Below are 24,585 nucleotides of genomic sequence, written 5' to 3' on the forward strand. Positions count from 1 at the left end.
GACCTTTCCTGCCTATAGTTTAGCCATGAAAAGTAGAGTTCACCTATCTGATTTCCTGTGGTATGCTGCTTTGAGAACTGTAGGGTTTATTTAGAGACATAATAACATAAGAAGAACATTTTCTTTAAAAGACAAGGTTTGAATGATGATCATAACTTCGTATGGGAAGCAATAAAGTAAATTTTTATCTTAAAATTGTAGTTAGGGAGAAAAGGTAAAGAAATAGAATTATGGCTGTTGTCGAGGACGGATTTTAAAGGGAGTGTGTGTATGCACATGCATTTCTGTATTCAGAGTAAAGTGATTTGTGGAAGAGCTGAAGCTCTGGCAGAAGGATGAATCTAAGTCGGATCTTCTGACCATAGCTATTCACTGCTGGCTCCTGGGTACCACGCGTGATGCATAGAAGGTGCTCGGTAAATGATTCCTGACTGCCTGAGAGGACAGATGTGTGTTTCAGGCTTAGTGCTTCATGGTATGCCAAGTAGCCAATCTTATCTTTAAGAAATTAAACTCATATTTTAACCCCTTACATGGTTATAGCTAGAACCTGATCTAAGGATCTACCATAGTTCCAGGGTTTTAAAAAGGTTTTCAAACCTTTTGTCTATTCATTTGTACATCACAACTAATAGTAGCATTTGAAGTTCAAAAGAAGTAGATTTAGAATAAATACTATATCATCTGTAGCAAATTTAGGAGCTCACTGATAGAATAGGCTACAAATATTAATAGGGATCATTGATGGGCAATAAACTACTCCAAATGTTTCAGGAGAACAGAGAGAATGTCGGGAGCTGGGGGAGCTTCTTTCATCTGTGTTATTGATGTCAGGAAAGGAAACTTCATCTTCTCTGAACTGTCAGGTGGTTGAGAGTGGGTGTTAGAAACAGAACCACACTGAACAGTCTTTGGGATGACTCATGTGCCAGCTTAAGGAGCTTCCTGTTCTTGAGTTTTTTTGACCAGCAAAGTGATTTTTTAATTTATTTGCACTCAAACCTTCCTCCTGTGTGTTTCTCCTTTTTTAAAAAAATTTAATTTTATTTATTTATTATACAGCAGGTTCTTATTAGTTATCTATTTTATACATATTAGTGTATATATGTCAATCCCAATCTCACAGTTCATGCCCCCATCCACTTTCCCCCCTTGGTGTCCATACGTTTGTTCTCTACATCTGTGTCTCTATTTCTGCCTTGCAAACTGGTTCATCTGTACCATTTTTCTAGATTCCACATATATGCATTAATATACGATATTTGTTTTTCTCTTTCTGACTTACTTCTCTCTGTATGACAGTCTCTAGGTCCATCCACATCTCTACAAATGAGCTGATTTCATCCCATTTTATGGCTTTATATATTCATCTGTCAGTGGGCATTTAGGTTGCTTTCATGACCTGGCTATTGTAAATACTGCTGCAATGAACATTGGGGTGCATGTGTGTTTTTGAACTATCGTTTTTTCTGGGTATATGCCCAGTAGTGGGATTGCTGGATCATATGATAATTCTGTTTTAGTTAAGGAACCTCCATACTGTTCTCCATAGTGGCTGAATCAATTTACATTTCCACCAACAGTGCAAGAGGGTTCCCTTTTCTCCACACCCTCTCCAGCATTTGTTGTTTGTAGATTTTCTAATGATGCCCATTCTAACTGGTGTGAGGTGATACCTCATTGTAGTTTTGATTTGCATTTTCTCTAATAATTAGTGATGTTGAGCAGCTTTTCATGTGCTTCTTGGCCATCAGTATGTCTTCTTTGGAAAAATGTCTATTTAGGTCTTCTGCCCATTTTTTTTTTTTAGAAGATGTTGGGGGTAGGAGTTTATTAATTTATTTATTTTTGCTGTGTTGGGTCTTCGTTTCTACGTGAGGGCTTTCTCTAGTTGTGGCAAGCGGGGGCCACTCTTCATCGCGGTGCGCGGGCCTCTCACTATCGCGGCCTCTCTTGTTGCGGAGCACAGGCTCCAGACGCGCGGGCTCAGTAGTTGTGGCTCACGGGCCCAGTTGCTCCACGGCATGTGGGATCCTCCCAGACCAGGGCTCGAACCCGTGTCCCCTGCATTAGCAGGCAGATTCTCAACCACTGCGCCACCAGGGAAGCCCCAAGATACTTCATATAAATGGAATCATGTAGCGTTTGTTCTTCTATGACTGGCTTACTCCGCTTAGCATAATTTCCTCAAGGTTCATCCATGTTGTTGCAAATGCCAAAATTTCCTTCTTTTTGAGGCTGAATAATATTCCATTTTATGTGTATACCACATTTTCTTTATCTATTCATCAATCAATGGACATTTGTGTTGTTTCTATATCATCTTGGCTATTTCGAATAATACTGCAGTGAACGTGGGAGGTGCAGATATATCTGAGACCCTGCTTTCAATTCTTCTGGATATATACTCAGAAGAGGGATTGCTGAATTATATGGTAGTTCTATTTTTAATGTTTTCAGGATCCTCCATATTGTTTTCCATAGTGGCTGCACTATTCTGCATTCCCACCAACAGTGTATAAGGTTCCAATTTCTCCACATCCTCATCAACACTTGTTATCTTTTGTTTTTTTCAATAGTTGCCATCCTAACTGGTTCGAGATGATATCTCATTATGATTTTAATCTGCATTTCCCTGACGATTAGCGGTCTTGAGCAGCTTTTCATATATCTGGTGGCCATTTGTATCTCTTTTATAGAAATGTCTGTTCACGTTCTTTGCTCATTTTTAAATCAGGTTCTTTGTGGTGGTGTTTTGGACTATTGAGTTGTAGGAGATTCTTACATATTTTGGATATTAACCCCTTATATAGAGGTGGTTTACAAATACTTTCTTCCATTCTGTAGGTTGCCTTTTCAGTCTGTTGATTGTTTCCTTTGCTGTGAAGATTTTTAGTTTGATGTAGTTCCATTTGTCTGATTTGTTTTGTTGCCTAAGATTTTGGTGTCAAATCCAAGAAATCATTGCCAAGATCGATGTCAAGAAGCCCTCACCCCCTGTTTTCTTCCAGAAGTGTAACAGTTTCAGATTATATGTTTAATTTGCTTTGAGATTATTTTGTGAGTGGTGTAAGATAGGAGTCCAATTTCATTCTTTTGCATGTGGGTATCCAGTTTTCCCAACACCATTTGTCGAAGAGAATATCTCTTCCCCATTGTGTGTCCTTGGCACACTTGTGGAAGATCAATTGACCATATTTATGTGGGTTTATTTCTGAGCTTTCTGTTTTGTTCCATTGGTCTATATGTCTGTCTTTATGCCAGTAACACACTGTTTTAATTACTGTACCTTTGTAACTTATTTTTGAAATCAAAAAGTGTGATTCCTCCAGCTTTGTTCTTTTTTCTCTCAAGATTGTAAAGCTAACAATTTTTTATAGGCTTGGTGAGTGAATTACTTTCATGTCAGAGACTAGGTTTAATAGTGTCCTTTCCTTCCTCACCCTGTTTATTTTAAAATAATAATCTTTGAAATTACTCTACAGGTAAAGGTTACAAGAAGATGATGCTCTGATCTAATAGCTCCATTTTTCTATATTGGTGCTAATTTGCCTTTCAAACTTTGTTTTCTTTTCTGTTTCTTTAAAGGCTGAAAAGAAGGGAGCCAGCAATACAGTTATTGGTATGATCTTTGGATGTTATGCTTTGTTTAACTTGCTGGCATCTTTGGTATTTGGAAAATATGTAAGTATTAATTTTTTTAAATTGTGTAATGAGTTATTCTAATTTACTAGTCTAGAACTTCCACTGATACAGAAATAACCACCATTATATTTTATGAATCATGCTTCAGTTGACAGTTCCATTCTTAAAGTTGATTGATTTTTAACTTCTTCCATGTTTGTAAGCAATGCATGTTGTCATTCCATTAAAGACTTATAATGTTTTGTTAACTGTACATATCTTCCCCAAATCTTTTGTTTCCTGATACAGTGGATTTGTTTATGTCACTATAGACTTGTAGCAGTCATCAATTTACACTTTTCTTTGACATTTATTATAGCTTGTACATATTGGAGCAAAATTTATGTTTGTAGCAGGAATGTCTGTCTCAGGAGGAGTTACAGTTCTCTTTGGGTAAGTCATGTTCTGATATGTTTGGGATCTTGAAGAGATTTCATAATTTATCTTCAGTTTAAAATGTTAATGGTTTATGTAAATCAGTCAATACCATGTGACTAATGTTGAAGGGAGTTGAATGATACAGTGAATGGAATGAATGACATTGATCTTAAGAAAGGAGTCCTCTAGGGGATCACCATTAAGCCGGCTGCTGAATCTGTTCTTTAGGACTCCTGTGATCGTGAGAGACAGAAACTTAACTCCCTTTTCTGAGTCACAAAAACTTTTTGGCTTAAGCAGAAAGGTGAATTTCTTACCTAAAGAATCAGCTGAAGAACATAAGGATACAAATGTTAAGATAATGTCATCAGAAATCTTTCTCAGGTTCCTGGTTTTGCTTTCCTCTTCCTGTGTTTTTTTTATGTTTGGGGGGAGACCTAAAACTAAGAAGGCTTTCTACGTATGTTCTTATCAGAGTGGCTCTACATTTTTCAAAAGGCCTACTTAGGATTATTATTTAGGGCATCAAATATATCAGTAAAAAAGCGCAATGAGGCTGTCATTATGACTCAGATTCTTCCTACTAAAAATATAACAAAGAAACTCTTAAAAAATTTGTATTCTGAAGAGATTTATTTTAATAACTGTGGTTGAGGTACTACTGTTTTCAGTGAGTACAGTTAAAAAAAAAATCAAAATCAATTTGGCACTTGAGAGTCATCTTATTCTTTTTTTAGTGTATTGGACCAAGTTCCAGAAGGACCCGTGTTTATTGCTATGTGTTTTCTAGTGAGAATAATTGACGCAATCAGTTTTGCTGCAGCAATAACCGCATCTTCTTCTATCCTTGCAAAGGCTTTTCCAAATAACGTGGCTACAGTAATGGTAGGTATTTTATACACTTTTCCTATTTTCCTTTTAGTGTAGGCTAAAATATTTATTTGGCCTTTCAAGTTAAACCTGGGGCCCATTCTTCTAGACCTGCCTTTTTTCTACTTTCTGTTTTTGTTACCTTTTACCCCAATTTCTGCCTGTAGCAGCAAGCTGTCAATAAATATACCCTTAGTCTACTTAGGTGCTCTTCCTGGGCTTAGAAGCCCCTGCATGGGCAAAACCAAATGTTCTTTTTACCCCTTAAAAAATGAAAAACCCTCTCTAATAGTATTTTGTTGTCTCTCTATAGCCTAGATTGTAGCTAGGCCGCCTGAAGCAGATTTATACTAGAGTCCTTCCTCCACTTTTCCCAGGTTCACGGAAAGGACCTTAGAGATCATTCTGAAGTCCATAACTGCTTCTGTGCAGTCAGTCTGAGGAGCGCCCTCTTATTTTACCAAAAAAATCCAGAGCCTGGTAGCATCGTATTGGCGTACATTCTCATATATTGCCTCCGCGCCTCGACACCAGGTATTAGAGACATACCAGGTTCCTGTCCTAGCTCTTGGCTGCTGTCTCCCTGATCCCAACTAGCCTTTCCCATAGCTCACTCCTCTGGACCCAGACATCCCCGAAGGACTCCTGGTTTGCATCACAGAGCAGGCACCACCCTCAGAGACCTCAGGGTCTAATCAGCTCAGTACCAAGGATTCTCCCATTTACCCATATTAATACTACAGTTTGAAAGTTTTGACACTCAGGTAAACTGTTTGCTGTATAAATATAAATCTTCACACTTTTATTAAATATATGTACACATATATTTATACACCCATGTAAGTATATATATATATATATGTATGTATATATATCTGTATAGATTCACTTTAGGTTCTGTAGTCATTTGCCATGCAATGGTGGCCACTGTAACAGGTGTACTGTTTACATTTCTCAAGAAGGGTTCAGAAGGATGCTAATCCATTGACATGCTCTGTAAGACAAGGTTTTGTGGCTAAACATGTTTGGAGTGTGCCTTTGCTGTCCTTCAACTTAGAGATGGCCAGTTCACAGTAGAGCTAGTTGTATTTCATTTTATGTGTCAACAGTCTATTTACAACATTTTCCCATTTTCCCATAGGATTGTGTTTTTTCTTTTCTCTAAATTTTTTAAAATATGTTTATTTATTTATTTGGCTGCATTGGGTCTTCGTTGCTGCACGCAGGCTTTCTCTAGTTGCGGCGAGCAATGGCTACTGCTTGTTGTGGTACACGGGCTTCTCATTGCAGTGGCTTCTCTTGTTGTGGAGCATGGGCTCTAGGTGCGTGGGCTTCAGTAGTTGTGGCATGTGGGCTCAGCAGTTGTGGCTCGTGGGCTCAGTAGTTGTGGCGTATGGGCTTAGTTGCTCCACGGCATGTGGGATCTTCCCGGACCAGGGATCCAATCCGTGTCCCCAGCATTGGCAGGCAGATTCTTTTTTTTTTTGCGGTGCGCGGGCCTCTCACTGCTGTGGCCTCTCCCGCTGCGGAGCACAGGCTCCGGACGCGCAGGCTCAGCGGCCATGGCTCACGGGCCCAGCCACTCCACGGCACATGGGATCTTCCCGGACCGGGGCATGTCCCGTGTCCCCTGCATTGGCAGGCGGACTCTCAACCACTGTGCCACCAGGGAAGCCCGGCAGGCAGATTCTTAACCACTGCACCACCAGGGAAGTTCCTCCCATAGGATTGTTGATTTTTCTCATTGATTAGTAGTTGCTCTTGTGATGCATTTGGGAAATTAGTTCTTTGTCAATATTTTTTCCCCATTCTTCATTTGTCTTTTGATTTTTTTTTGCCATTCATAGTTTTTCATATTTTCATGTAATCAGATTTATCAGTCTTTTCTTTTGTGTCTTCTAAGTTTTTATGTCATAATTAGAAAATTTACCTCACCATAAGGATTAGAAAACAAAAAACTCTCATTTTTAATTTTTCTAGTACTTGTATGATTTTAATATGTATGTTTAAATTTTTGGTCCATCTTGGGTGTGTGTGTGGTATGTGTATAAATTGTAAAGTGGATAGAATTTTTTTCAGATCCTGCCCATTAAATCTTTGTTCATTTTTCAAACAAAATATATTAACTCAATTTTCTTTCGTTTTCCCATTTGTAGGGAAGTGTTGAGACTTTTTCTGGACTGGGTCTAGTACTAGGGCCTCCTTTGGGTGGCTTCTTGTATCAATCCTTTGGCTATGAGGTGCCTTTCATTCTTCTGGGATGCATAGTTCTGCTGATGGTTCCCCTCAACATGTGTATTTTACCTAATTATGGTAAGGCCTCATATATTACTCACTTTAAGAACCTTAAATTTAAGTATTTTTATGCTTTTGTAGGAGACCAATATCTCCTCCCTCTTGCCTTTCCCTCCCATCCTCCCTATCCCACCCCTCCAGGTGGTCACAAATCACTGAGCTGATCTCCCTGTGCTATGCGGCTGCTTCCCACTAGCTATCTATTTTACGTTTGGTAGTGTATATATGTCCATGCCACTCTCTCACTTTGTCCCAGCTTCCCCTTCCCCACACCCTGTGTCCTCAAGTCCATTCTCTACGTCTGCATCTTTATTCCTGTCCTGCTCCTAGGTTCATCAGAACCATTTTTTTTTTTTTAGATTCCATATATATGTGTTAGCATACAGTATTTCCTCTTTCTAACTCACTTCACTCTGTATGACAGACTCTAGGTTCATCCACCTCACTACAAACGACCCAATTTCATTCCTTTTTATGGCCGAGTAATATTCCATTGTATATATGTACCACATCTTCTTTATCCATTCATCTGTCTATGGACACTTAGGTTGCTTCCATGACCTGGATATTGTAAATAGAGCTGCAATGAACATTGTGGTACATGACTCATTTTGAATTATGGTTTTCTCAGGGTATATGCCCAGGAGTGGGATTGCTGGGTCATATGGTAATTCTGTTTTTAGTTTTTTAAGGAACCTCCATACTGTTCTCCATAGTGGCTGTATCAATTTACATTCCCATCAGTAGTGCAAGAGGGTTCCCTTTTCTCCACACCCTCTCTAGCATTTGTTGTTTGTAGATTTTCTGATGATGCCTATTCTGACCAGTGTGAGGTAATTCCTCATTGTGGTTTTGATTTGCATTTCTCTAATGATTAGTGATGTTGAGCATTCTTTCATGTGTTTGTTGTCAATCTGTATGTCTACTTTGGAGAAATGTCTATTTAGGTCTTTTGCCCATTTAAAACGGTTTGGCAAACTTTCTGTTTATCTAAAGAAGGATCTTCTCTTTAGATTGAATGGAAAAATCTGGTATTTTTTTTTAAATCTCAAAAATTGATAATGTTAAGGGTATAAATATTGATTTAGGGGTTCCCATTGAGTACCTTTAAATATTAATGTTTTAGGAAAGCTTATAGATAGAAGCTAGAAAATTAAATTTCCTTTTATTTTGATGATATTGGCAGAATTTTGTTCTATAGGTTCCACCTCACTCATTTAACTGCTTCTAGACCCATGAACAATGTAGCTTTAGGTTTGGGTGTCTAAGAGTCAACTTCGGTTCCTCCCTCTCTCTCATCCTTTATATCTGCTCGCCAAGTCACCTCTTCCATACTGCACTAAAGAAATATTTTTAAAACACAGTCAAGTACATGACAATCCTCTTAGTAAAAATCCCTAAATCCATGAAATGAGAGCTTTATCCTGAAAGCCACTAGGAGCTGTTGTTAGGTGTCAGCAGGGGAGTCACATGAGTTGAACTATCTCCCACTTCTACTCTACCTAACTCCTACTCATCCTTCAAAACTTAATTTGTATGACCTCTTCTGGGAAGTTTTTCTGAACCTTCTCAATCAATGATCTAAATGCTAAGTCACTAGTGCCACAGTGCTCTGCATTTTTCCTGCCCCTTCACACCTGAGGGCCACACCACTTCCTCATCTCTAAGAGCAGTTTCCTGTGGCAGGCATTGTCAACCATGGAGTTCTGTCCCTCCAAGAAGAATGTATCAGAATTGGAGGAAGCAGAGAGAATACCTGAGTAGCTTGGAAGAGCTTCCCAGGTGATTTTGTCACGTGCCTCTGGAAGTAGGTATCACCATAAGTTTCCATTGCTTGGGCTTCATCAGCAGCTTAGTTAAACTCATTATGTGTTCATTTTCATGTATGTTCCTGTATGTTCTTATTGCGATAATCCCCTTTCCCACTGGATTTAGAGAAAGGGACCATTTATGCCATAATAATTTGTCTTATACCATACATCCATAATACCTTCTATATGCATAATAAATGTAATTGATTACAGTTGATCTTTTATCATTTATATTTTAAAGGTGACTAATAAACATCTGTAATATACAGTCCAAAATCCATACCCAGTGAAGTCTCCCTGCTGGCACGGCCACACTGAGCCACATGGTGGTGCCTATCCCCGTTCTAAGTCAAATCTGTAGTTAAACATCTAGGCTGGGCTCACAATTGGTTCATCGTTGAATATTTGGCTAATAGTTAAGAAACTAACACCACAGTTTAACTTTATCCCTCATCTCCTGACAAAGTCCAAGTGTAGTACTTAAAATAGTTGAACCACACTTTATGCTTTTCTGGTACTTTGCTCCCTACTGGATCATTATTCACCAAGAATTTATTGAGTAATGAACTGTGGTGGGTGCTTTTGGAGAAATGAGGATATGTCAGTGCTGATTTGGCCCTAGAGAGCTTCCTGGCCTGGCTCAGTGCACAGTCTCCTAACTCGTCCCCCTGTCTGCATTTCCCAGGAGACCACAGAGGGGTCTCTTTAAACCACAAATCTGATTCTCAGTCTTTGTTTGCAGTGTCTAGTGATTTCCCGGGCTTCTTAGCCTATTTTACAAGTGCTGCATAATCTTATCACTACATCCTTCTCCAATGTGATCTCTCTTCCCTACCCTCCAATTTCCATCCTCCACCTTTGCTTCTGCTCTTTCATTTCCTCAAACAGAATAGTTTTCCCTCACTTCTGAGTCTTGGAATGAGCCATTCCTGGATAGTATGCCTGGATTATTCTTTCCTCCTTCTTTGCTTGTTCATCTCAAGCTCATCTTTTAGGCAGCAACTTAGATAGTACTACTTTTGGAAATTCTTTCCTAAACAGCTTTCCCTGTTTTTTTAAGGCAACCCTCTCATATGCTCCAATCCATACCCTCCTAGCTCCATCCTAGCTCTCTCCACACGTTACTGTATCTTCTCTGTGAGGTCAGGGTCTGGGTTTGTCTCCTTTGCCTTTGTCTGCCCAGCATTTTGCATGGTATCTGACTCAGCATAGATTTTGTTCAGTAAATTAGTTGGAAGATAGGAAAGTCATCAAACAGTAGTAAACCACGTAAAATGAAATACAGTTTAAGTGCTCAATTACATGGTATAGATTAGAAGTGCAGTAGGAAACAGAAGTAAAATTTGTGGGGTAATTAGGGTCACAGCCAGACTTTACAGAGTGAATAGAACTTGAAAAATTAGCAGGGGAAAAAGAAGGGAGTTGTAGGATATGATTGGCGGCTTGGGAACAACCATGCCTGGTGTTTGGGACGGTGCAGAAGTTGTGTTGCTGTTGGAATGGCAGGACATGAGGTTGCTGTTCAACTGACCTTTACTGCCAAATGGAAGGTACACATGATTCAGTAGCATCTCATTCTTTTTTTTTTTTTTTTTTTGGCCATACCACACGGCATGCAGGATCTTAGTTCCCTGACCAGGGATCGAACCCATGCCCCCTGCAGTGGAAGCAGGGAGTCCTAACCACTGGACTGCCAAGGAAGTCCCGAGCATCCCTTTCAATCCAGTGTTTTTTTTCACGAGCAGAAAAAAGTTCTTTTGTATTCTTTGATTAACTCAGATTCCTCCTCAGCACACACACATTGTTCCCTGATAAAGCGTCTGGCTTTTACTATGCACCAAATCAAACTTTACATATTCTCTACCCCATCTGGGAAGGCCTCACTGACTTCTAGGTTATGACCCGTAACCAAGACTGCTTCTTCTCACACTCTGATTCCAGTTGATTCTCTTTGAATTAGAGAAATTATTTTTAAGAACACTGAAATGGCCTCTAGGTTTGAATAACTCATATGCAAATTTTAGGCAAACTCAAAAGTGTGGTTATTTTGATTACTGGATAAAGGTGACCTTACCAATTTTACTTTTCAAAATAGATTGAAAGATAAAGTTAAGCAATTTTCTTTACTCTAATTTCTTTTTTTATTTTTTACCCCACAGAGTCTGATCCAGGGAAACACTCATTCTGGAAACTCATCATTTTACCCAAGGTTGCCTTTATATCCTTCGTCATTACCTCACTCAGCTCAGGTTTTGGCTTCCTTGATCCTACGCTGTCCCTCTTTGTTTTGGAGAAGGTGAGTAGCCTGGTGATGCAGACCTCCCCATTGTAGCGGGTGGACATATTTGCTTGCTCTTGGGCCCTGCTTGATGGAAAATCCTAGGAGTGGCTTCAAGAAGGAGGCAGAATGAGAGCTACTCACCAAGACAGCCTGTACCTTCCCTCTGTGATGTCCCTATAACTAGGGGTCTGATTTGGTGTAAACGAAAGAAGCCTTTCATCTGGTCTCCTTTTTTCAAGGCCTTGCTCGAGTCATCATAGGTCTGGCTTGGGCAACATCCTGGCTGCTTAATAAGGATACTTTCCTCTGTTTCGATTCCAGTGAGGCATTTGGGATACTTAGTGGCTCATTTAATGTGAGGTGTCCCTTCTTTTCTAGCAGATCCCCTCTGGGTCCATTTACTTTTTAGTCTATTGCATACATATTCAAAAGACTGTGGGCTATATTAATCTGAGATGAGAGAAAGGAACCAAGAATCTCTCTCCATCTTTTTTTTTTTCGGTATGCGGGCCTCTCACCGTTGTGGCCTCTCCCGCTGCGGAGCACAGGCTCCGGACGCGCAGGCTCAGCGGCCATGGCTCACGGGCTCAGCTGCTCCGCGGCATGTGGGGTCCTCCTGGACCGGGCCACGAACCCACGTCCCCTGCATCGGCAGGTGGACTCTCAACCACTGCGCCACCAGGGAAGCCCTCCATCTTTTTAATGCTGAAAATTATATACTGAATTTTAAAGTTTGATGTTATAGCAATTTGTTCTTAGATATTTTTGAAAAAAGATTATTAATAAATAATGCAATAAATTACTAAGTCTGATAGTTAATTATCCTGGAGAATTAATCTATGTTTATAAAGACAGAAATCTACTAGCTGCAGTCCATACTCACTTTATTTGAGGCCCTAGAATGAAAAAAGCACTGTTACCAGAAACACAACCCCTTCAAGTCAGTAAAGACAGTTTTGGGTATTTCACAGGTAAACTTGGGGACTGTTATTTTAGTGCCGGACCCAAGTTTTAGAAAATAATATAATATCACACTTAAGAAGTAAGCATCTATGAGGTAATGCATAAGAAAAATACTTTGTATTTATGGTGACACATTCCATTCACATTATCAACAACGTGTCTCTTTTTTTTTAATATAAATTTATTTATTTATTTATTTTTGGCTGCATTGGGTTCATTGCTGCACGCGGCTTTCTCTAGTTGCAGAGAGCAGGGGCTACTCTTCATTGCGGTGCGCGGGCTTCTCATTGCGGTGGCTTCTCTTGTTGCGGAGCTCAGGCTCTGGCTGTGTGGGCTTCAGCAGTTGTGGCACATGGGCTCAGTAGTTGTGGCTCGTGGGCTCTAGAGCACAGGCTCAGTAGTTGTGGCACACAGGCTTAGTTGCTCTGCAATATGTGGGATCTTCCTGGACCAAGGCTTGAACCTGTGTCCCCTGCACTGGCAGGCACTGAACAACCAGGGAAGCCCAACAACGTGTTTCTTTAAGTCATTTTTCTGTTCTTTTAAGAAGTGTGTCCAAACGATGAAAAAAAAATTTGTAACCAATCTCTCATAAACCCAAGTTGCTCGTGTCTAACTTATTAAAAAATCCTTAGAAATGTACTTTCTGGTTTTTCTATCACATTTTTGTTCCTGTTGCCCTTCTGCCTTCTTAACAGTTTTTTGTATTGGCTGTTTGCTATCCAGTCGCTCAGCCTTTTAGGGAAGGAGGGTTCCACCCTGTCTCCCCCGTTGTAAAATCAGAAAAGGACATTTCTGACTTTTGTATCTTGCTACTGTCTTTAAAGGGCTGATTTTTAGCTTGAGTTATGTCATTAAAATTATTCAAACATATACTGATGTATAAATGGATCTCATGGGCTTAATTAAGGATTAGTTAAGGAAATTAAGGAAAATGAGAACAACTCAGATAACCAAGAAAGGCATGTATATCATGTTGGTAACAGGAACAGTGGCAGAGTTATGAGGTAGCTTACTACTTTAGAAGGCTTTTAAAATGTGTCATACCATCTAATTCTTTAATTAGAAATTTATATCTCTTTGAGATGGATAGAATAGATATTCTTGTCAGTGTTTTTGACACCAGTGCACTTCAGTCTGCGGGCAGTGAGCATTACCTGGGATTTTTGTTAGAAATGCACATTCGCAGACCTCATCCCAGACTTTTTGAATCAGAAATTCTAGGGCTGGCGTCCAAGAACCTCTTATAACAAGTTCTCCGGACTTGTCTTGTGGTGCAGTGGTTAAGAATCTGCCTGCCAGTGCAGGGGACACGGGTTCGAGCCCTGGTCCGGGAAGATCCCACATGTCTCGGAGCAACTAAGCCCATGCACCACAACTACTGAGCCTGTGCTCTAGAGCCTACGAGCCACAACTACTGAGCCCGTGTGCCACAACTACTGAAGCCCACACACCTTGAGCCTGTGCTCCACAACAAGAGAAGCCACCACAATGAGAAGCCCACGCACCTCAAGGAAGAGTAGCCCCCGCTCGCAGCAACTAGAGAAAGCTCGGGCACAGCAACGAAGACCCAATGCAGCCAAAAATAAATAAATAAATTTATTTTTTAAAAAACCCACAAGTTCTCTAGGTAATTTTTTGTGCATACTAACGTTTGCAAAGCACTGATTGACATGTAAAAATGCTATGATTCATAGAAGGATAATTATACTATATTTAATGTCAAATGCTACAAATCAAAAACATCCAGGACTTCTGACCTGTGGTTAGGTTTTTTCCCCTATAGAGAAACTGTAATCCGTTTATAAGAGTAAGACAGGGCTTCCCTGGTGGCGCAGTGGTTGGGAGTCCACCTGCCAATGCAGGGGACGCGGGTTCATGCCCCGGTCCAGGAGGATCCCACTTGCCGCGGAGCGGCTGGGCCCGTGAGCCATGGCCACTGAGCCTGCGCGTCCGGGGCCTGTGCTCCGCAGCGGGGGAGGCCACAGCAGTGAGAGGCCCGCGTACCGCAAAAAAAAAAAGAGTAAGACAAAAATTAGGAAGGTTGCTGACTGTTAGTAGTAGCCTCATGGCAGATAGTAAGAGCTGAAGAAATGGTAGAAGGAAAAGATAGATATTTATTGAAAAAATGACTTAACCATGTAACTTTAACACAGGATTTCTTTTACAGTTTAATTTACCAGCTGGATATGTGGGACTGGTATTCCTGGGTTTGGCACTATCCTACGCCATTTCTTCACCACTGGTGGGCCTACTCAGTGATAAAATGCCAGTATGTATGCTTTAGCGATATTTAAGAGTTACTTTTGTATGTCTAGACTGGTGGTTGTCCAACTGTACTTCCTGAACTCTAGAGGTCCACTGATTAGAATTAAAATATTCAGTTTTTAAAAAAATTTATCTTTATTGAGGTATAGTTGACAAATAAAATTGTAAGATATTTAAAGTATACATCATGGTGATTTGGTATACATACACCCTGAGAAAGGATTCCCTCCACCTGGTTAATTAACATATCCATCACCACAGTTACCTTTTTTGGGGGGGGTGGAGAGCAGTGAGAACATTTAAATTTTAATATATTCAATTTTTTAAGCTGATGGAGAGGTTTCAGTGTGAGGTCTCAGTATGTGCCAACCTGCCATCACCCTGAACAGGTTCACTTTTTAATTGCTTAATCTGGGAAAAGAGGACGAGTCTTATGCTAAAACTGTTGAAAAACTCTTGGATTAGACTTTCTAAAGGAAAAAGTTCCCTTGATGCAAAAAAGTGGTTTGACCTTAATAAGTAGGGCAGAGCCCCAAAAGTAGTTAGGACTTGACCAAGTTGAGAGGATAGAATTCAGTTTTTCTGTGGGAGTGAAAGGATTGGTCGTGTAAATATGCCTCAGTTATCCCATAGCCATCCTGACAGAAAATCCTTTCTAGTCTCCTTTAACTAGGTCTAAACCATTCAGTCCAGATGACTAGTATACAGAGCTAGTACTGTTAGCCAGGTCTCAAGCTTCTATGACTTTAGTGCTTATTTTTGTGTTTCCCCTCTTAATTAGATGTGGGTATATACTTATGAAGACTTATTACATGGAGATTACTTGGTAATCCAGGTGGAAAAAAACAAGTGTCTTAAACAGTGTTTGTAACTTAGTGTTAAGGCATAGCCTTATATAACTGAACAGATACCGCACCCCTATAACTGTTAGCCTGTGTTTGAGTAGTTTATAAGGAAACATTTTATTTGGTACTTTTTAATAATGTGAATTTTCTAGATAGTGCATCTACTTGGTCATTCCTTGTGGTGACTGCTTTTTAAATTGTTATATTTGGAACAGTTTATCATGTGCAAAATCTACAATACAATCCCTTTCCAAGGAATACTTGTCCTTTGCTCAACCCCTGTCTTGGGGTATATTGCACTTGCTTTTGTGTTTACCATCTACCTGTTTTCTCTTACATGTAAAATTTTGTTTTCTCCAATGTATTTGGATTTTTTAATATCATGACTTGTGTTCTTCAATGATTTCGTTATTTTCCTGAACTATGGAAGATCTTTACCTCTAAGAGTTTCTGTGGTCTTTCTTTATCAGCATCTAAGGAAATGGCTTCTCGTTTTTGGAAACTTAATCACAGCAGGGTGCTACATGCTCTTAGGACCTGCCCCATTCTTGCACATTAAGAGGTAATTTTTTTTCTTCTTTTGAATTTGTGGCAAAATAACATTAGGAATTATTTAAAAAATTTTTGGTGTAACACTGATATGCTTAGTATCTTTGAATCTTATTTAAATAATTACCAGATTTAGGACTATATTGAATTGTTTGTTTTACTGACAGTATTACTGGATGCTAGCAGTGATCTAGGCAAACAGGAATGCATAAAATCTGAATCAAATGATAAAAATGCTTATTCTCCCTTTGTATTTCAATTGCACATTTGTACTTTATTTTAGTTAATTTTTTAAAAATTTATTGTTTATTTTTGGCTGCGTTGGGTCTTTGTTGCTGCACGCGGGCTTTCTCTAGTTGTGGAGAGCATGGGCTACTCTCTGTTGTGGTGTGTGGGCTTCTCCTTGCGGTGGCTTCTCTTGTTGCGGAGCACAGGCTCTAGACGCACGGGCTTCAGTAGTTGTGGCACATGGGCTCAGTAGTTGTGGCTTGTGGGCTCTAGAGCTCAGGCTCAGTAGTTGTGACGCACGGGCTTAGTTTCTCCACGTCATATGGGATCTTCCTAGACCAGGGCTCGAATCCGTGTCCCCTGCATTGGCAGGTGGATTCTTACCCACTGCTCCACCAGGGAAGTCCTGTACTTTATTTTAAAAGTAGTATTTGTTATCTACCTTTAGCTGATAGTTCTTAGAATATACTTTTGTTTTTTCTATTCCTTCTTGCCCCTTGAGGAGGGAACTAAATCATTTTTGTTTCTGTATCATCCTTAGCATATGGTAGCTACTTAATAAAGCTTGTTTATTTTTTATTTTTTTAACGAAGATGTTGGGGGTAGGAGTTTATTAATTAATTAATTTATTTTTGCTGTGTTGGGTCTTCGTTTCTGTGTGAGGGCTTCCTCTAGTTGTGGCAAGCGGGGGCCACTCTTCATCGCAGCGCACGGGCCTCTCACTATCGCGGCCTCTCTTGTTGCGGAGCACAGGCTCCAGACACACAGCCTCAGTAGTTGTGGCACACGGGCCTAGCTGCTCCACGGCATGTGGGATCCTCCCAGACCAGGGCTCGAACCCATGTCCCCTGCATTAGCAGGCAGATTCTCAACCACTGCGCCACCAGGGAAGCCCAAGCTTGTTTATTATCATTTATTTTCTAAAATAAAATGAGCTACTTAGAGCTTTTTAGGTACCTCTGGGACAAAACATGATATGGATAAAGGAATGATTTCAGAGTCTTTCAGATTTGGGTTTGTATTTGGGCTTTGCCCCTTCCTTGGTATGTGAACTTGAGCAAATAATTTAACTTCCAAGAGCCTCAGTTTTCTTATCCACCAAAAAAGCCAATAATAGTACTGTTGAAATAATTTTCTAGGCTCAAGATAGAGTGACTCCAGCCCAGGGTGCCATGTCAGCAAACCAAAACTTAGAAAACTTTCATGTCCCTGTAAATGCTCCTCTTGACCAGAAAAGCAGTCTATCCCGTCACCCAGTCACCCCCAAACGCCAAGCCACCAACTGTGGGCCGCTCACCCCAAACAAGATGGACTGCGTAGCCCCAGACAATCAGATATTACCTGTTTTTCTCTTCCTTGTTTTTTTTTTTGGTGTGTGTGGTACGCGGGCCTCTCGCTGTTGTGGACTCTCCCCGCTGCAGAGCACAGGCTCCGGACGCGCAGGCCCAGCGGCCATGGCTCACGGGCCCAGCCGCTCCACGGCATGTGGGATCTTCCCAGACCGGGGCATGAACCCGTGTCCCCTGCATCGGCAGGCGGACTCTCAACCACTGCGCCGCCAGGGAAGCCCCTCTTCCTTGTTTTTTTTTTTCCTTATCCTGTAAAAGCTTCCTGCCTTCTATCCCATTTTTCAGTTCTCCAAAATGAGACCATCCACTTCATGAAGTGTTAAATAAAGTTTGTTTGTATCACCTAGATTGTCTTCCTTAATCATTTTTAACAGACTTACATGGCAGGGTTGCTGCAAGCATTCAGTAGAATAATGGATATGAAGTAACTGACGTAGGGCCCAACATGGAACACGTAGCAGGTTCCTGTCACTTCCTTTACCATTTTCCGTCTGTGCCATTTTTCAGTCAGTGGAATTTCAAAGCCAAGTGCTTGAAGGAGCAACATTAACATTGACATTTTAACCAACTTTGAAAGGCTTTTACATGGTGATGAGAAGGCAGGTCGACTCTGGGCATGTGACATGTGTGACCAAAGATATTGGGATAGCAGGAGAAATTGATCGTTGGCCCCCCTCAAAAACGTAAGGAGTTAAAAGGTGCTTTCACTGAACAAAATGGGATCAGATGGGGTAAGGACCAGACTAGTCATGTCATCTGTGAAACGAACTTGTCTGAGATCCTGCCTGCCCTCCTTGGCGTGAAGCTTTGCTGTCTCTTTCAATGTTAATTTTTCTCCCAAACTCTCTTGCAGTCAGCTCTGGTTGTTGGTGCTGATATTAGTCATAAACGGTATCTCTGCTGGAATGAGTTTAATTTCAACTTTCCCAGAGATTCTCAGCTGCGCACAGTAAGTTACTTCCATGGCTTGAAGAACTGTATCGTGATTAGCAATAAACATCACAAGCTTCCTTGAATTTCTCAATTTTGTAGGATGTTGGATATTTTTTTACAATACTAAATCTTCATGATTTCATGTCATGCAATATTGTGATATAAATAGTATAAGCAAAAGTACAATAATATAAATGATAATATATAGTAATGTTAATACAATGGTAGGTAAAATGGGTTGTGGCTAGAGGCTTGGCTTAGTTTATACCTCGGTACAGGTATACTTCTGAAAAGCCAGAGCATATGTATGTATAACTGAAGCACTTTGCCGTACAGTAGAAATTAGCACAGCATTGTAAATCAACTATACTTCAGTAAATTAAAAAAAATAAAGGCAAAGCACAGTGGGAAGCCCTCAGCATCATTTCCCTCTCATCGAGGAGGTCCACACACGGGCACAGAGCGACCAGGTAAATGGATTCTAGTAGCAATTCCAATTCCCTCACACCACCAAGCTGGGTGTCCTGCAATTCAACTAATTCTGACACTATTTACCGGGAGATAACACCAGATCCCACAGGTTAAGGGCTCAGTCCCACGAGAGCGCCCTCTGCTTCAGATGCCAGTTTCAAATGCAGGTTGTTACCTATGTTTCTGACCGACTGGCTGTAAACCAGAGGTTCCAACGACCCCCTCCGTGGGTTCTCTTCATTTGCTAGAGCAGCTCATAGATCTCAGGAACCCAGTTCACTCGCTAGCTACTGGCTTACTGCAAAGGATATTAAAGGATACAGATCAGCGGCCAGATGACAAGATATACAGGGCGATAAGGTCCCAAGCAGCAGAGCCTCTGTCCTTGTGGAGTTTGGGGCCCAGCACAATGGCATATGGAAGCATCTGGCTTCCCAAGCATCACTACATATGCATGGCTGGTTAAATCATTGGCCATTGGCGGCTGATTCAACCCCCACCCCCTCTCTTTATGGGGGAGGGATGTGTGGGCCTTGAAGTTCCAGCCCTCTAATCATATGTTGGTTCTCCAGGCAACATGGGTGCTAGTCCCAAAGTCATCTCGTTGACATAACAAAAGACATTTTTTTTTATGGCTTTCATCACTTAAGAAATTCCACGGGTTTTAGGAGCTGTGTGCCAGAAATGGGGAAGAAGGCCAAATGTATCTTTGTCACTTGGCCATCAGTCTTTTGTTTAATAGGCATAAAGATGAAGAACACAAAGTGAACTTGAGCAGGGAGAACCCTGATGGCTCTGCTGTTGTCAGTTCAACAAGCCTCAAAGCAATGCGGAGCTGCCTCTGTATTTTCTAAAGGTTGCCCATCGTTCTCTCTACCTGTTCATCTCATTTGAAGAATTTCTTAGTTAATTATATACTTTAATAAACATTTAATGCAAGTGGGTCACGATTCTTAATATTGTATCCTATATATGCAGTAGAAGTATTTTTAGAAAACCCTGGAGTAAATATTACTAGAGTAATATCTTCAAATGAGATTAGCTTTTTATTTTAGAAATGGAGTATTCTTGCTGTTGGGTTTATCCAGATTATCCCTGGTTTATTTTTATACCATACACTATTCTTTTGTTTCACGCAGGTTTCCCTTTTAACCACAGACACACTCGTTTCTCTTTGCAGTGAAAATGGATTTGAAGAAGGATTAAGTACCTTGGGACTTGTGTCAGGTCTCTTTGGTGCACTGTGGTCAGTTGGGTGAGTAGCTATTGAATTTCGTTCACACCTGCAAGTTGGAAAATGCTATCCCCATTTTACAGATGAAGAAATTGAGACACTGAGAGGTCAGATGAGTTGCCAGAAGGCACGTAATTCATTTCGGGCAGAGCTACAGTTCTAATCCAGCTGTCTGACTTCAAGATCAATGGTTATACCAGCAGTTTTAATGCATAATCAGAATGGTCTCATATACTTTGTCTTATTTAAGTGATATTTTAAAGTTCCTTTAACAGGAGCCTGTCTCAGTTTTGAAAATGTATTCATTTATTCATTCATTTGTGTATTTATTTTTAACTCTCTATTATACCAGAGGGATAACTGTATGCTGGCCATGTAGCTATCATCACTAAGTATGTACTGAGTTGTTTTAAATACAAATATCTAGAAGAGTAGAGAGAATAATATAAAGGTTCTTTTGAATGCATATCATCTTTTAAAAATTTTCATATAAGGCACCAACTTTTCAGAAGCAGTTATAATTTTAGGATTGTTTAAAAATTTTAAACATCATCACTATCAGGTAGAATTATTTTCTTACACCTAATGCTCTGTCCAGGAATTGGCTTTTTTCGTTAGTGTTTATAGTTTCAATATAATGAATTGAAGCAGTCATGCAGCCTATAAGGAGTAACTTCTTTTTTGCACTATAATCCTCTTTCTTCTTTTCATTGTTAGTGCTTTTGTAGGACCAACCCTGGGAGGATTTCTGTATGAGAAAATTGGTTTTGAATGGGCAGCTGCTCTGCAGGGTCTCTGGGCTCTGACAAGTGTGAGTAATTAGTCTTTTACTTTCATTTTCCTTATGTTTATGGAGAAATGTGACTTGGATAATTGACATTAACCAGTACCTTTCATTGTGTTCAAGGGACTAGTGATGGGCTTGTTTTATCTATTGGAGCATTCAAGGAGAAGGAGGAGGTATGGTCAATTCTTGAGTTTTTTTCCTCCCTTTAAAAGTTGGCTTGTGGGAGTGGAAAAAAGACACCATTTTACATCCATTCTTCCACTCTGGAGATTTCTGGGCACTCTGAGCCTCATCACTTGATAGACACATTTACGGAAATAGTTGGATAGAGATGTAGGTACTGAGTTTTTTTTTAAGGTGAGAAATATTGAGGTTGGCCTCTTCTTTCCTTCAACGTAGATCTAAACTTCAAAATAGCCTCGGCACAGAGGAGGAACGGACTGCTCTCTTGCCTGATGAAACGTAGCCTTACCTTAGGGATCCCTACTGATACGGGGCTGGGAGATGGATGCTCCTGGCCTTGAACTTCATCGCTGGAAGGATTTTCCTAATTTTTACGCACAAAACTCCATGGACTCCACACCAGCATCCTGAAATTGTTAACATAGTTTTCGATGATCCTGTGTTGGGCTGCACATACTGTTGTCCTGAAGAGCTGGCCTGCTGAACCAGCCGTATTTGAAACCTTAAGTATGCGAAGAGTTGTTGAAAATCAACAAAAGTTTTTGGTTTTGAGTGACCAGATTTGGCCCTGAGGATGTTACTGACTCTGGGTGTCCTGTTTCCTCTGTTTACTTTTTATTCTGAGGGCACTGATTCTGTGACTGTACCCTTTTTATTAACAGGGAAAGAAATGAATTGATTTGATATGCTTAAAAATAATATAAAGATAACTCAAAATATACATAATAATTACTGTGAAATCAGTTTTTAAAATATTTGCTTTCTCTGTGTCCTAAGATTTTTTTGTTTTTGTTCAAAAGGCAAAATTCCAGCCTACCATGGAAAAACTCTATTGCATACCCTGGCCATCAGCTCTTCTAAAACTATTGTTTGTGTGAAAGATACAAGAATAATATTACGTAACACTTCCAATTTTGTAACATGCTGTGAATTAGGATCTGGATTTATAAATAATGCTTTGTATAATATTATTCATTTCCCTTAATGTCTCTGTTTTAGTTCTATCATTTAAAAAAAAAAAAAGTACTCCCAATAGTTGTATCCCATTCCCAGAGCAAGTGAGCCCCCAGGAATGCTTGTTCTATGTTAGGGAAGGGGTTCCTCTGACTTCAGGTAAAATCCATGCTGTCGTTTGAAGTGAGTGAATCTCTGCTGTGCAACTCTCATACCTCCTGGTCCATTTTCATGCTGTAGTAGCCCCATTTACCCACCCACCCCTTTTTAGTAGAAGAAATGTTTTTTATCTGTTTATTAATTCAAAAATATTTATTGAATGCCTTCTCTGAATTGACATTGCACTTGATCTTACAGATTTAGCTGTGATCAAGATAAACAGAGTCTAGTCTTTATGGAACTAATATTCCAGTGGAAGGGACAAGCAAGAAATAAATACCAGAATCTCTAGTTATCTTGCAGAGATGCTATGATGAAAAACAAAAACCTGGTGATATGAAAGAGTAATTGGCTGGAGCTGATTAGGTGTGAGGATCCTCATTTAGGTAAGGCCTTGAACTGAGCTCTGAAGGATGAGAATGAGGCAGCCATTCTGAGGGGAGAGCCCTCCCTAGCATGTGCAAAACGGCTTGACATGGTCAAAGAGAAGGCCGTGGCCCACATGGCTGGAGTCTAGTAAACAGAGGAATTTGGGCGGGGGAGAGGAGCCGGCTTTTGAATGGAGGATTCTAGAATTTGATTCATATTTCAGGAAGGTCATTGTGTTTGCAGGGCCAAGGTGAGTGGGGATGCGGATTACCAGGGGTGGAGGGAAATCTTTGGAAGCTTTGAGAGAGACATTAATGGTTTGGATCAGGAAGGTGGTGCTGAAGTAGAGAAAAGGATGTGTTTGGAAGTAGAACCAACAGGGTTTGCTGATAATGGACAGAGAAGGGGAGAGAAATTCAGGAAGACTCCTAGGATTTGGCTTGAGGGCATGGGTGGTCAACTGGTGCCTCTTAGTGAAACGGGGAAGAATGGGAGAGAAACAGATCTGGAAGAGGCACATTAAACCATGCCCTTTCACACCACCATAAGGAAAAAATAAATAAAATTTAAAGGATCACAATACCCAGGTTGGAGAAGATGGACAGCAACTGGACCACGGACTGTTTCGGAAGACTGTTTGGCATTAATTCCCCAAACTGAATATTCACAGTTCCCATGAACTCTTCACTCTCCTCCTCCCCGCAAGTCCCTTCGCCCTGAGAACTCCAGAGGCTGGTCCCTTGCCTGCCAAGCACAAGTGGCCTGTCACCCGCTTACCGGAGCGGCACCAGGACGAGTGTGACCCCAGCCCCCTGCACTCGTGTGCACTGCGGAAAGGGCCAGGCCTCGATCTCCCGGGTTAAATCGTCCTGGCCCCTCTCCAGGGCTTTCCTTCCTTGGGCGCAGGATGCAGGCTAATGCGGGGCCGCCCCTCGTCCGCCCAGTGTCCGAGGATGCCGCCGAGTGCCTGTAGTTCCCATTTGTACCACGTGGGGCCGCTATTAAAGCACCGCGGGGATCCCGCAGCTCAAAGCCGGGCCGCGGCGCCCGAGCTCGCACCGTTCCCACCCGGCGTCCCGGCGTCACTCAGGGCTGTCAGCCTATTACCGTTACCAGCGCTGTTGACTGTTGAGACTAGTTCAAGGTCAACGCAAAGATTCCAGGCTTACTGGCTAGAGAACTTTTTGTTCCCCCTCCCAACATGCCGCTGTCAGTACCTACTGTAGATACCAGTGTATTTAAAGCCGCTTTGTACAAAAACAACTTTGCCCCTTCCTCATTTTATGATTTTGAAGTATTAAGATAAATGACAAAAAAAAGTTAAAAATATGAGAAACAATAGCAGAACTTTGAACCTTTTGAAACCAAAAGGTAGGTCAAAATTATCAAAGGAAACCTGTGTATGTGTTTATATTTATATATATTTATATTCATCTAAATGTAACAAAGTGCCCAATTTAAAAGCACTTTTAAAAAAATGAGACTGAATGTAGAATATAATAAATTAAAAAGTATCTTTTATGTTAAGGTCACGTTGCAACCTATACATATATGACATACAGACTAATCCCAAGGAAAAATAAAAAGGACAAATTTTTTTAAATCACAAATTGTTTTTTCAATTAAAACTTTTAAAAAATGTTTGAGGTAATTGTTGATTCACATGCAGTTGTAAGAAATAATACCCAGAGATCATCTGTCCTCTTTACCCAGGTTCCCCCAATGGTAACATCTTGCAACACTTAACAGTACAATATTATAACTAGGATATATTGGTAGAGTCGAGATAAAGAAAGATTCCCAGTCTTCAGTTGCCCATGCCCATACTTTTCTCTCACCCTCACTCCCTCCTTACTCTCTGGCCATCACTAATCTGTTCTCCATTTCTGTAATTTTGTCATTTCAAGAATCCTGCGTGAATGGAATCTATTGTATGTTATTTTGGGGGATTGCCTTTTTCATTCAGCAGAATGC

The 24,585-nt window shown here is 40.6% G+C and overlaps 1 protein-coding gene across 8 annotated transcripts in view; it reads left to right on the top strand.

The window, feature by feature from the left end:
• The window catches only part of SLC18B1 (solute carrier family 18 member B1), a 47,763-nt gene extending 24,577 nt beyond the window's left edge, over nt 1-23,186 (top strand). For 6 of the 8 annotated variants that reach the window (XM_027086092.1, XM_027086107.1, XM_027086099.1 and 3 more), the window contains 12 exons: nt 3,589-3,684; nt 4,004-4,077; nt 4,800-4,947; nt 7,089-7,245; nt 11,198-11,334; nt 14,453-14,554; nt 15,866-15,957; nt 18,375-18,470; nt 20,106-20,180; nt 20,877-20,970; nt 21,067-21,119; nt 21,346-23,186. In XM_027086092.1, coding sequence (XP_026941893.1) covers nt 3,589-3,684; nt 4,004-4,077; nt 4,800-4,947; nt 7,089-7,245; nt 11,198-11,334; nt 14,453-14,554; nt 15,866-15,957; nt 18,375-18,470; nt 20,106-20,180; nt 20,877-20,970; nt 21,067-21,119; nt 21,346-21,412 — 1,191 coding nt within the window. In that variant the 3' untranslated portion in view covers nt 21,413-23,186. Of the gene's footprint in view, nt 1-3,588; nt 3,685-4,003; nt 4,078-4,799; nt 4,948-5,309; nt 5,467-7,088; nt 7,246-11,197; nt 11,335-14,452; nt 14,555-15,865; nt 15,958-18,374; nt 18,471-20,105; nt 20,181-20,876; nt 20,971-21,066; nt 21,120-21,345 lie in introns of all 8 variants that reach the window. The other 2 variants (XM_027086064.1, XM_027086070.1) reach the window with 2 other exon arrangements.
• Nucleotides 23,187-24,585: the final 1,399 nt, after the last annotated feature.

The sequence above is a fragment of the Aethalodelphis obliquidens genome, unplaced genomic scaffold (genome assembly GCF_003676395.1).
Source record: "Aethalodelphis obliquidens isolate GAN/ISIS:26980383/991018 unplaced genomic scaffold, ASM367639v1 scaffold3, whole genome shotgun sequence".
NCBI lineage: Eukaryota > Metazoa > Chordata > Mammalia > Artiodactyla > Delphinidae > Aethalodelphis > Aethalodelphis obliquidens.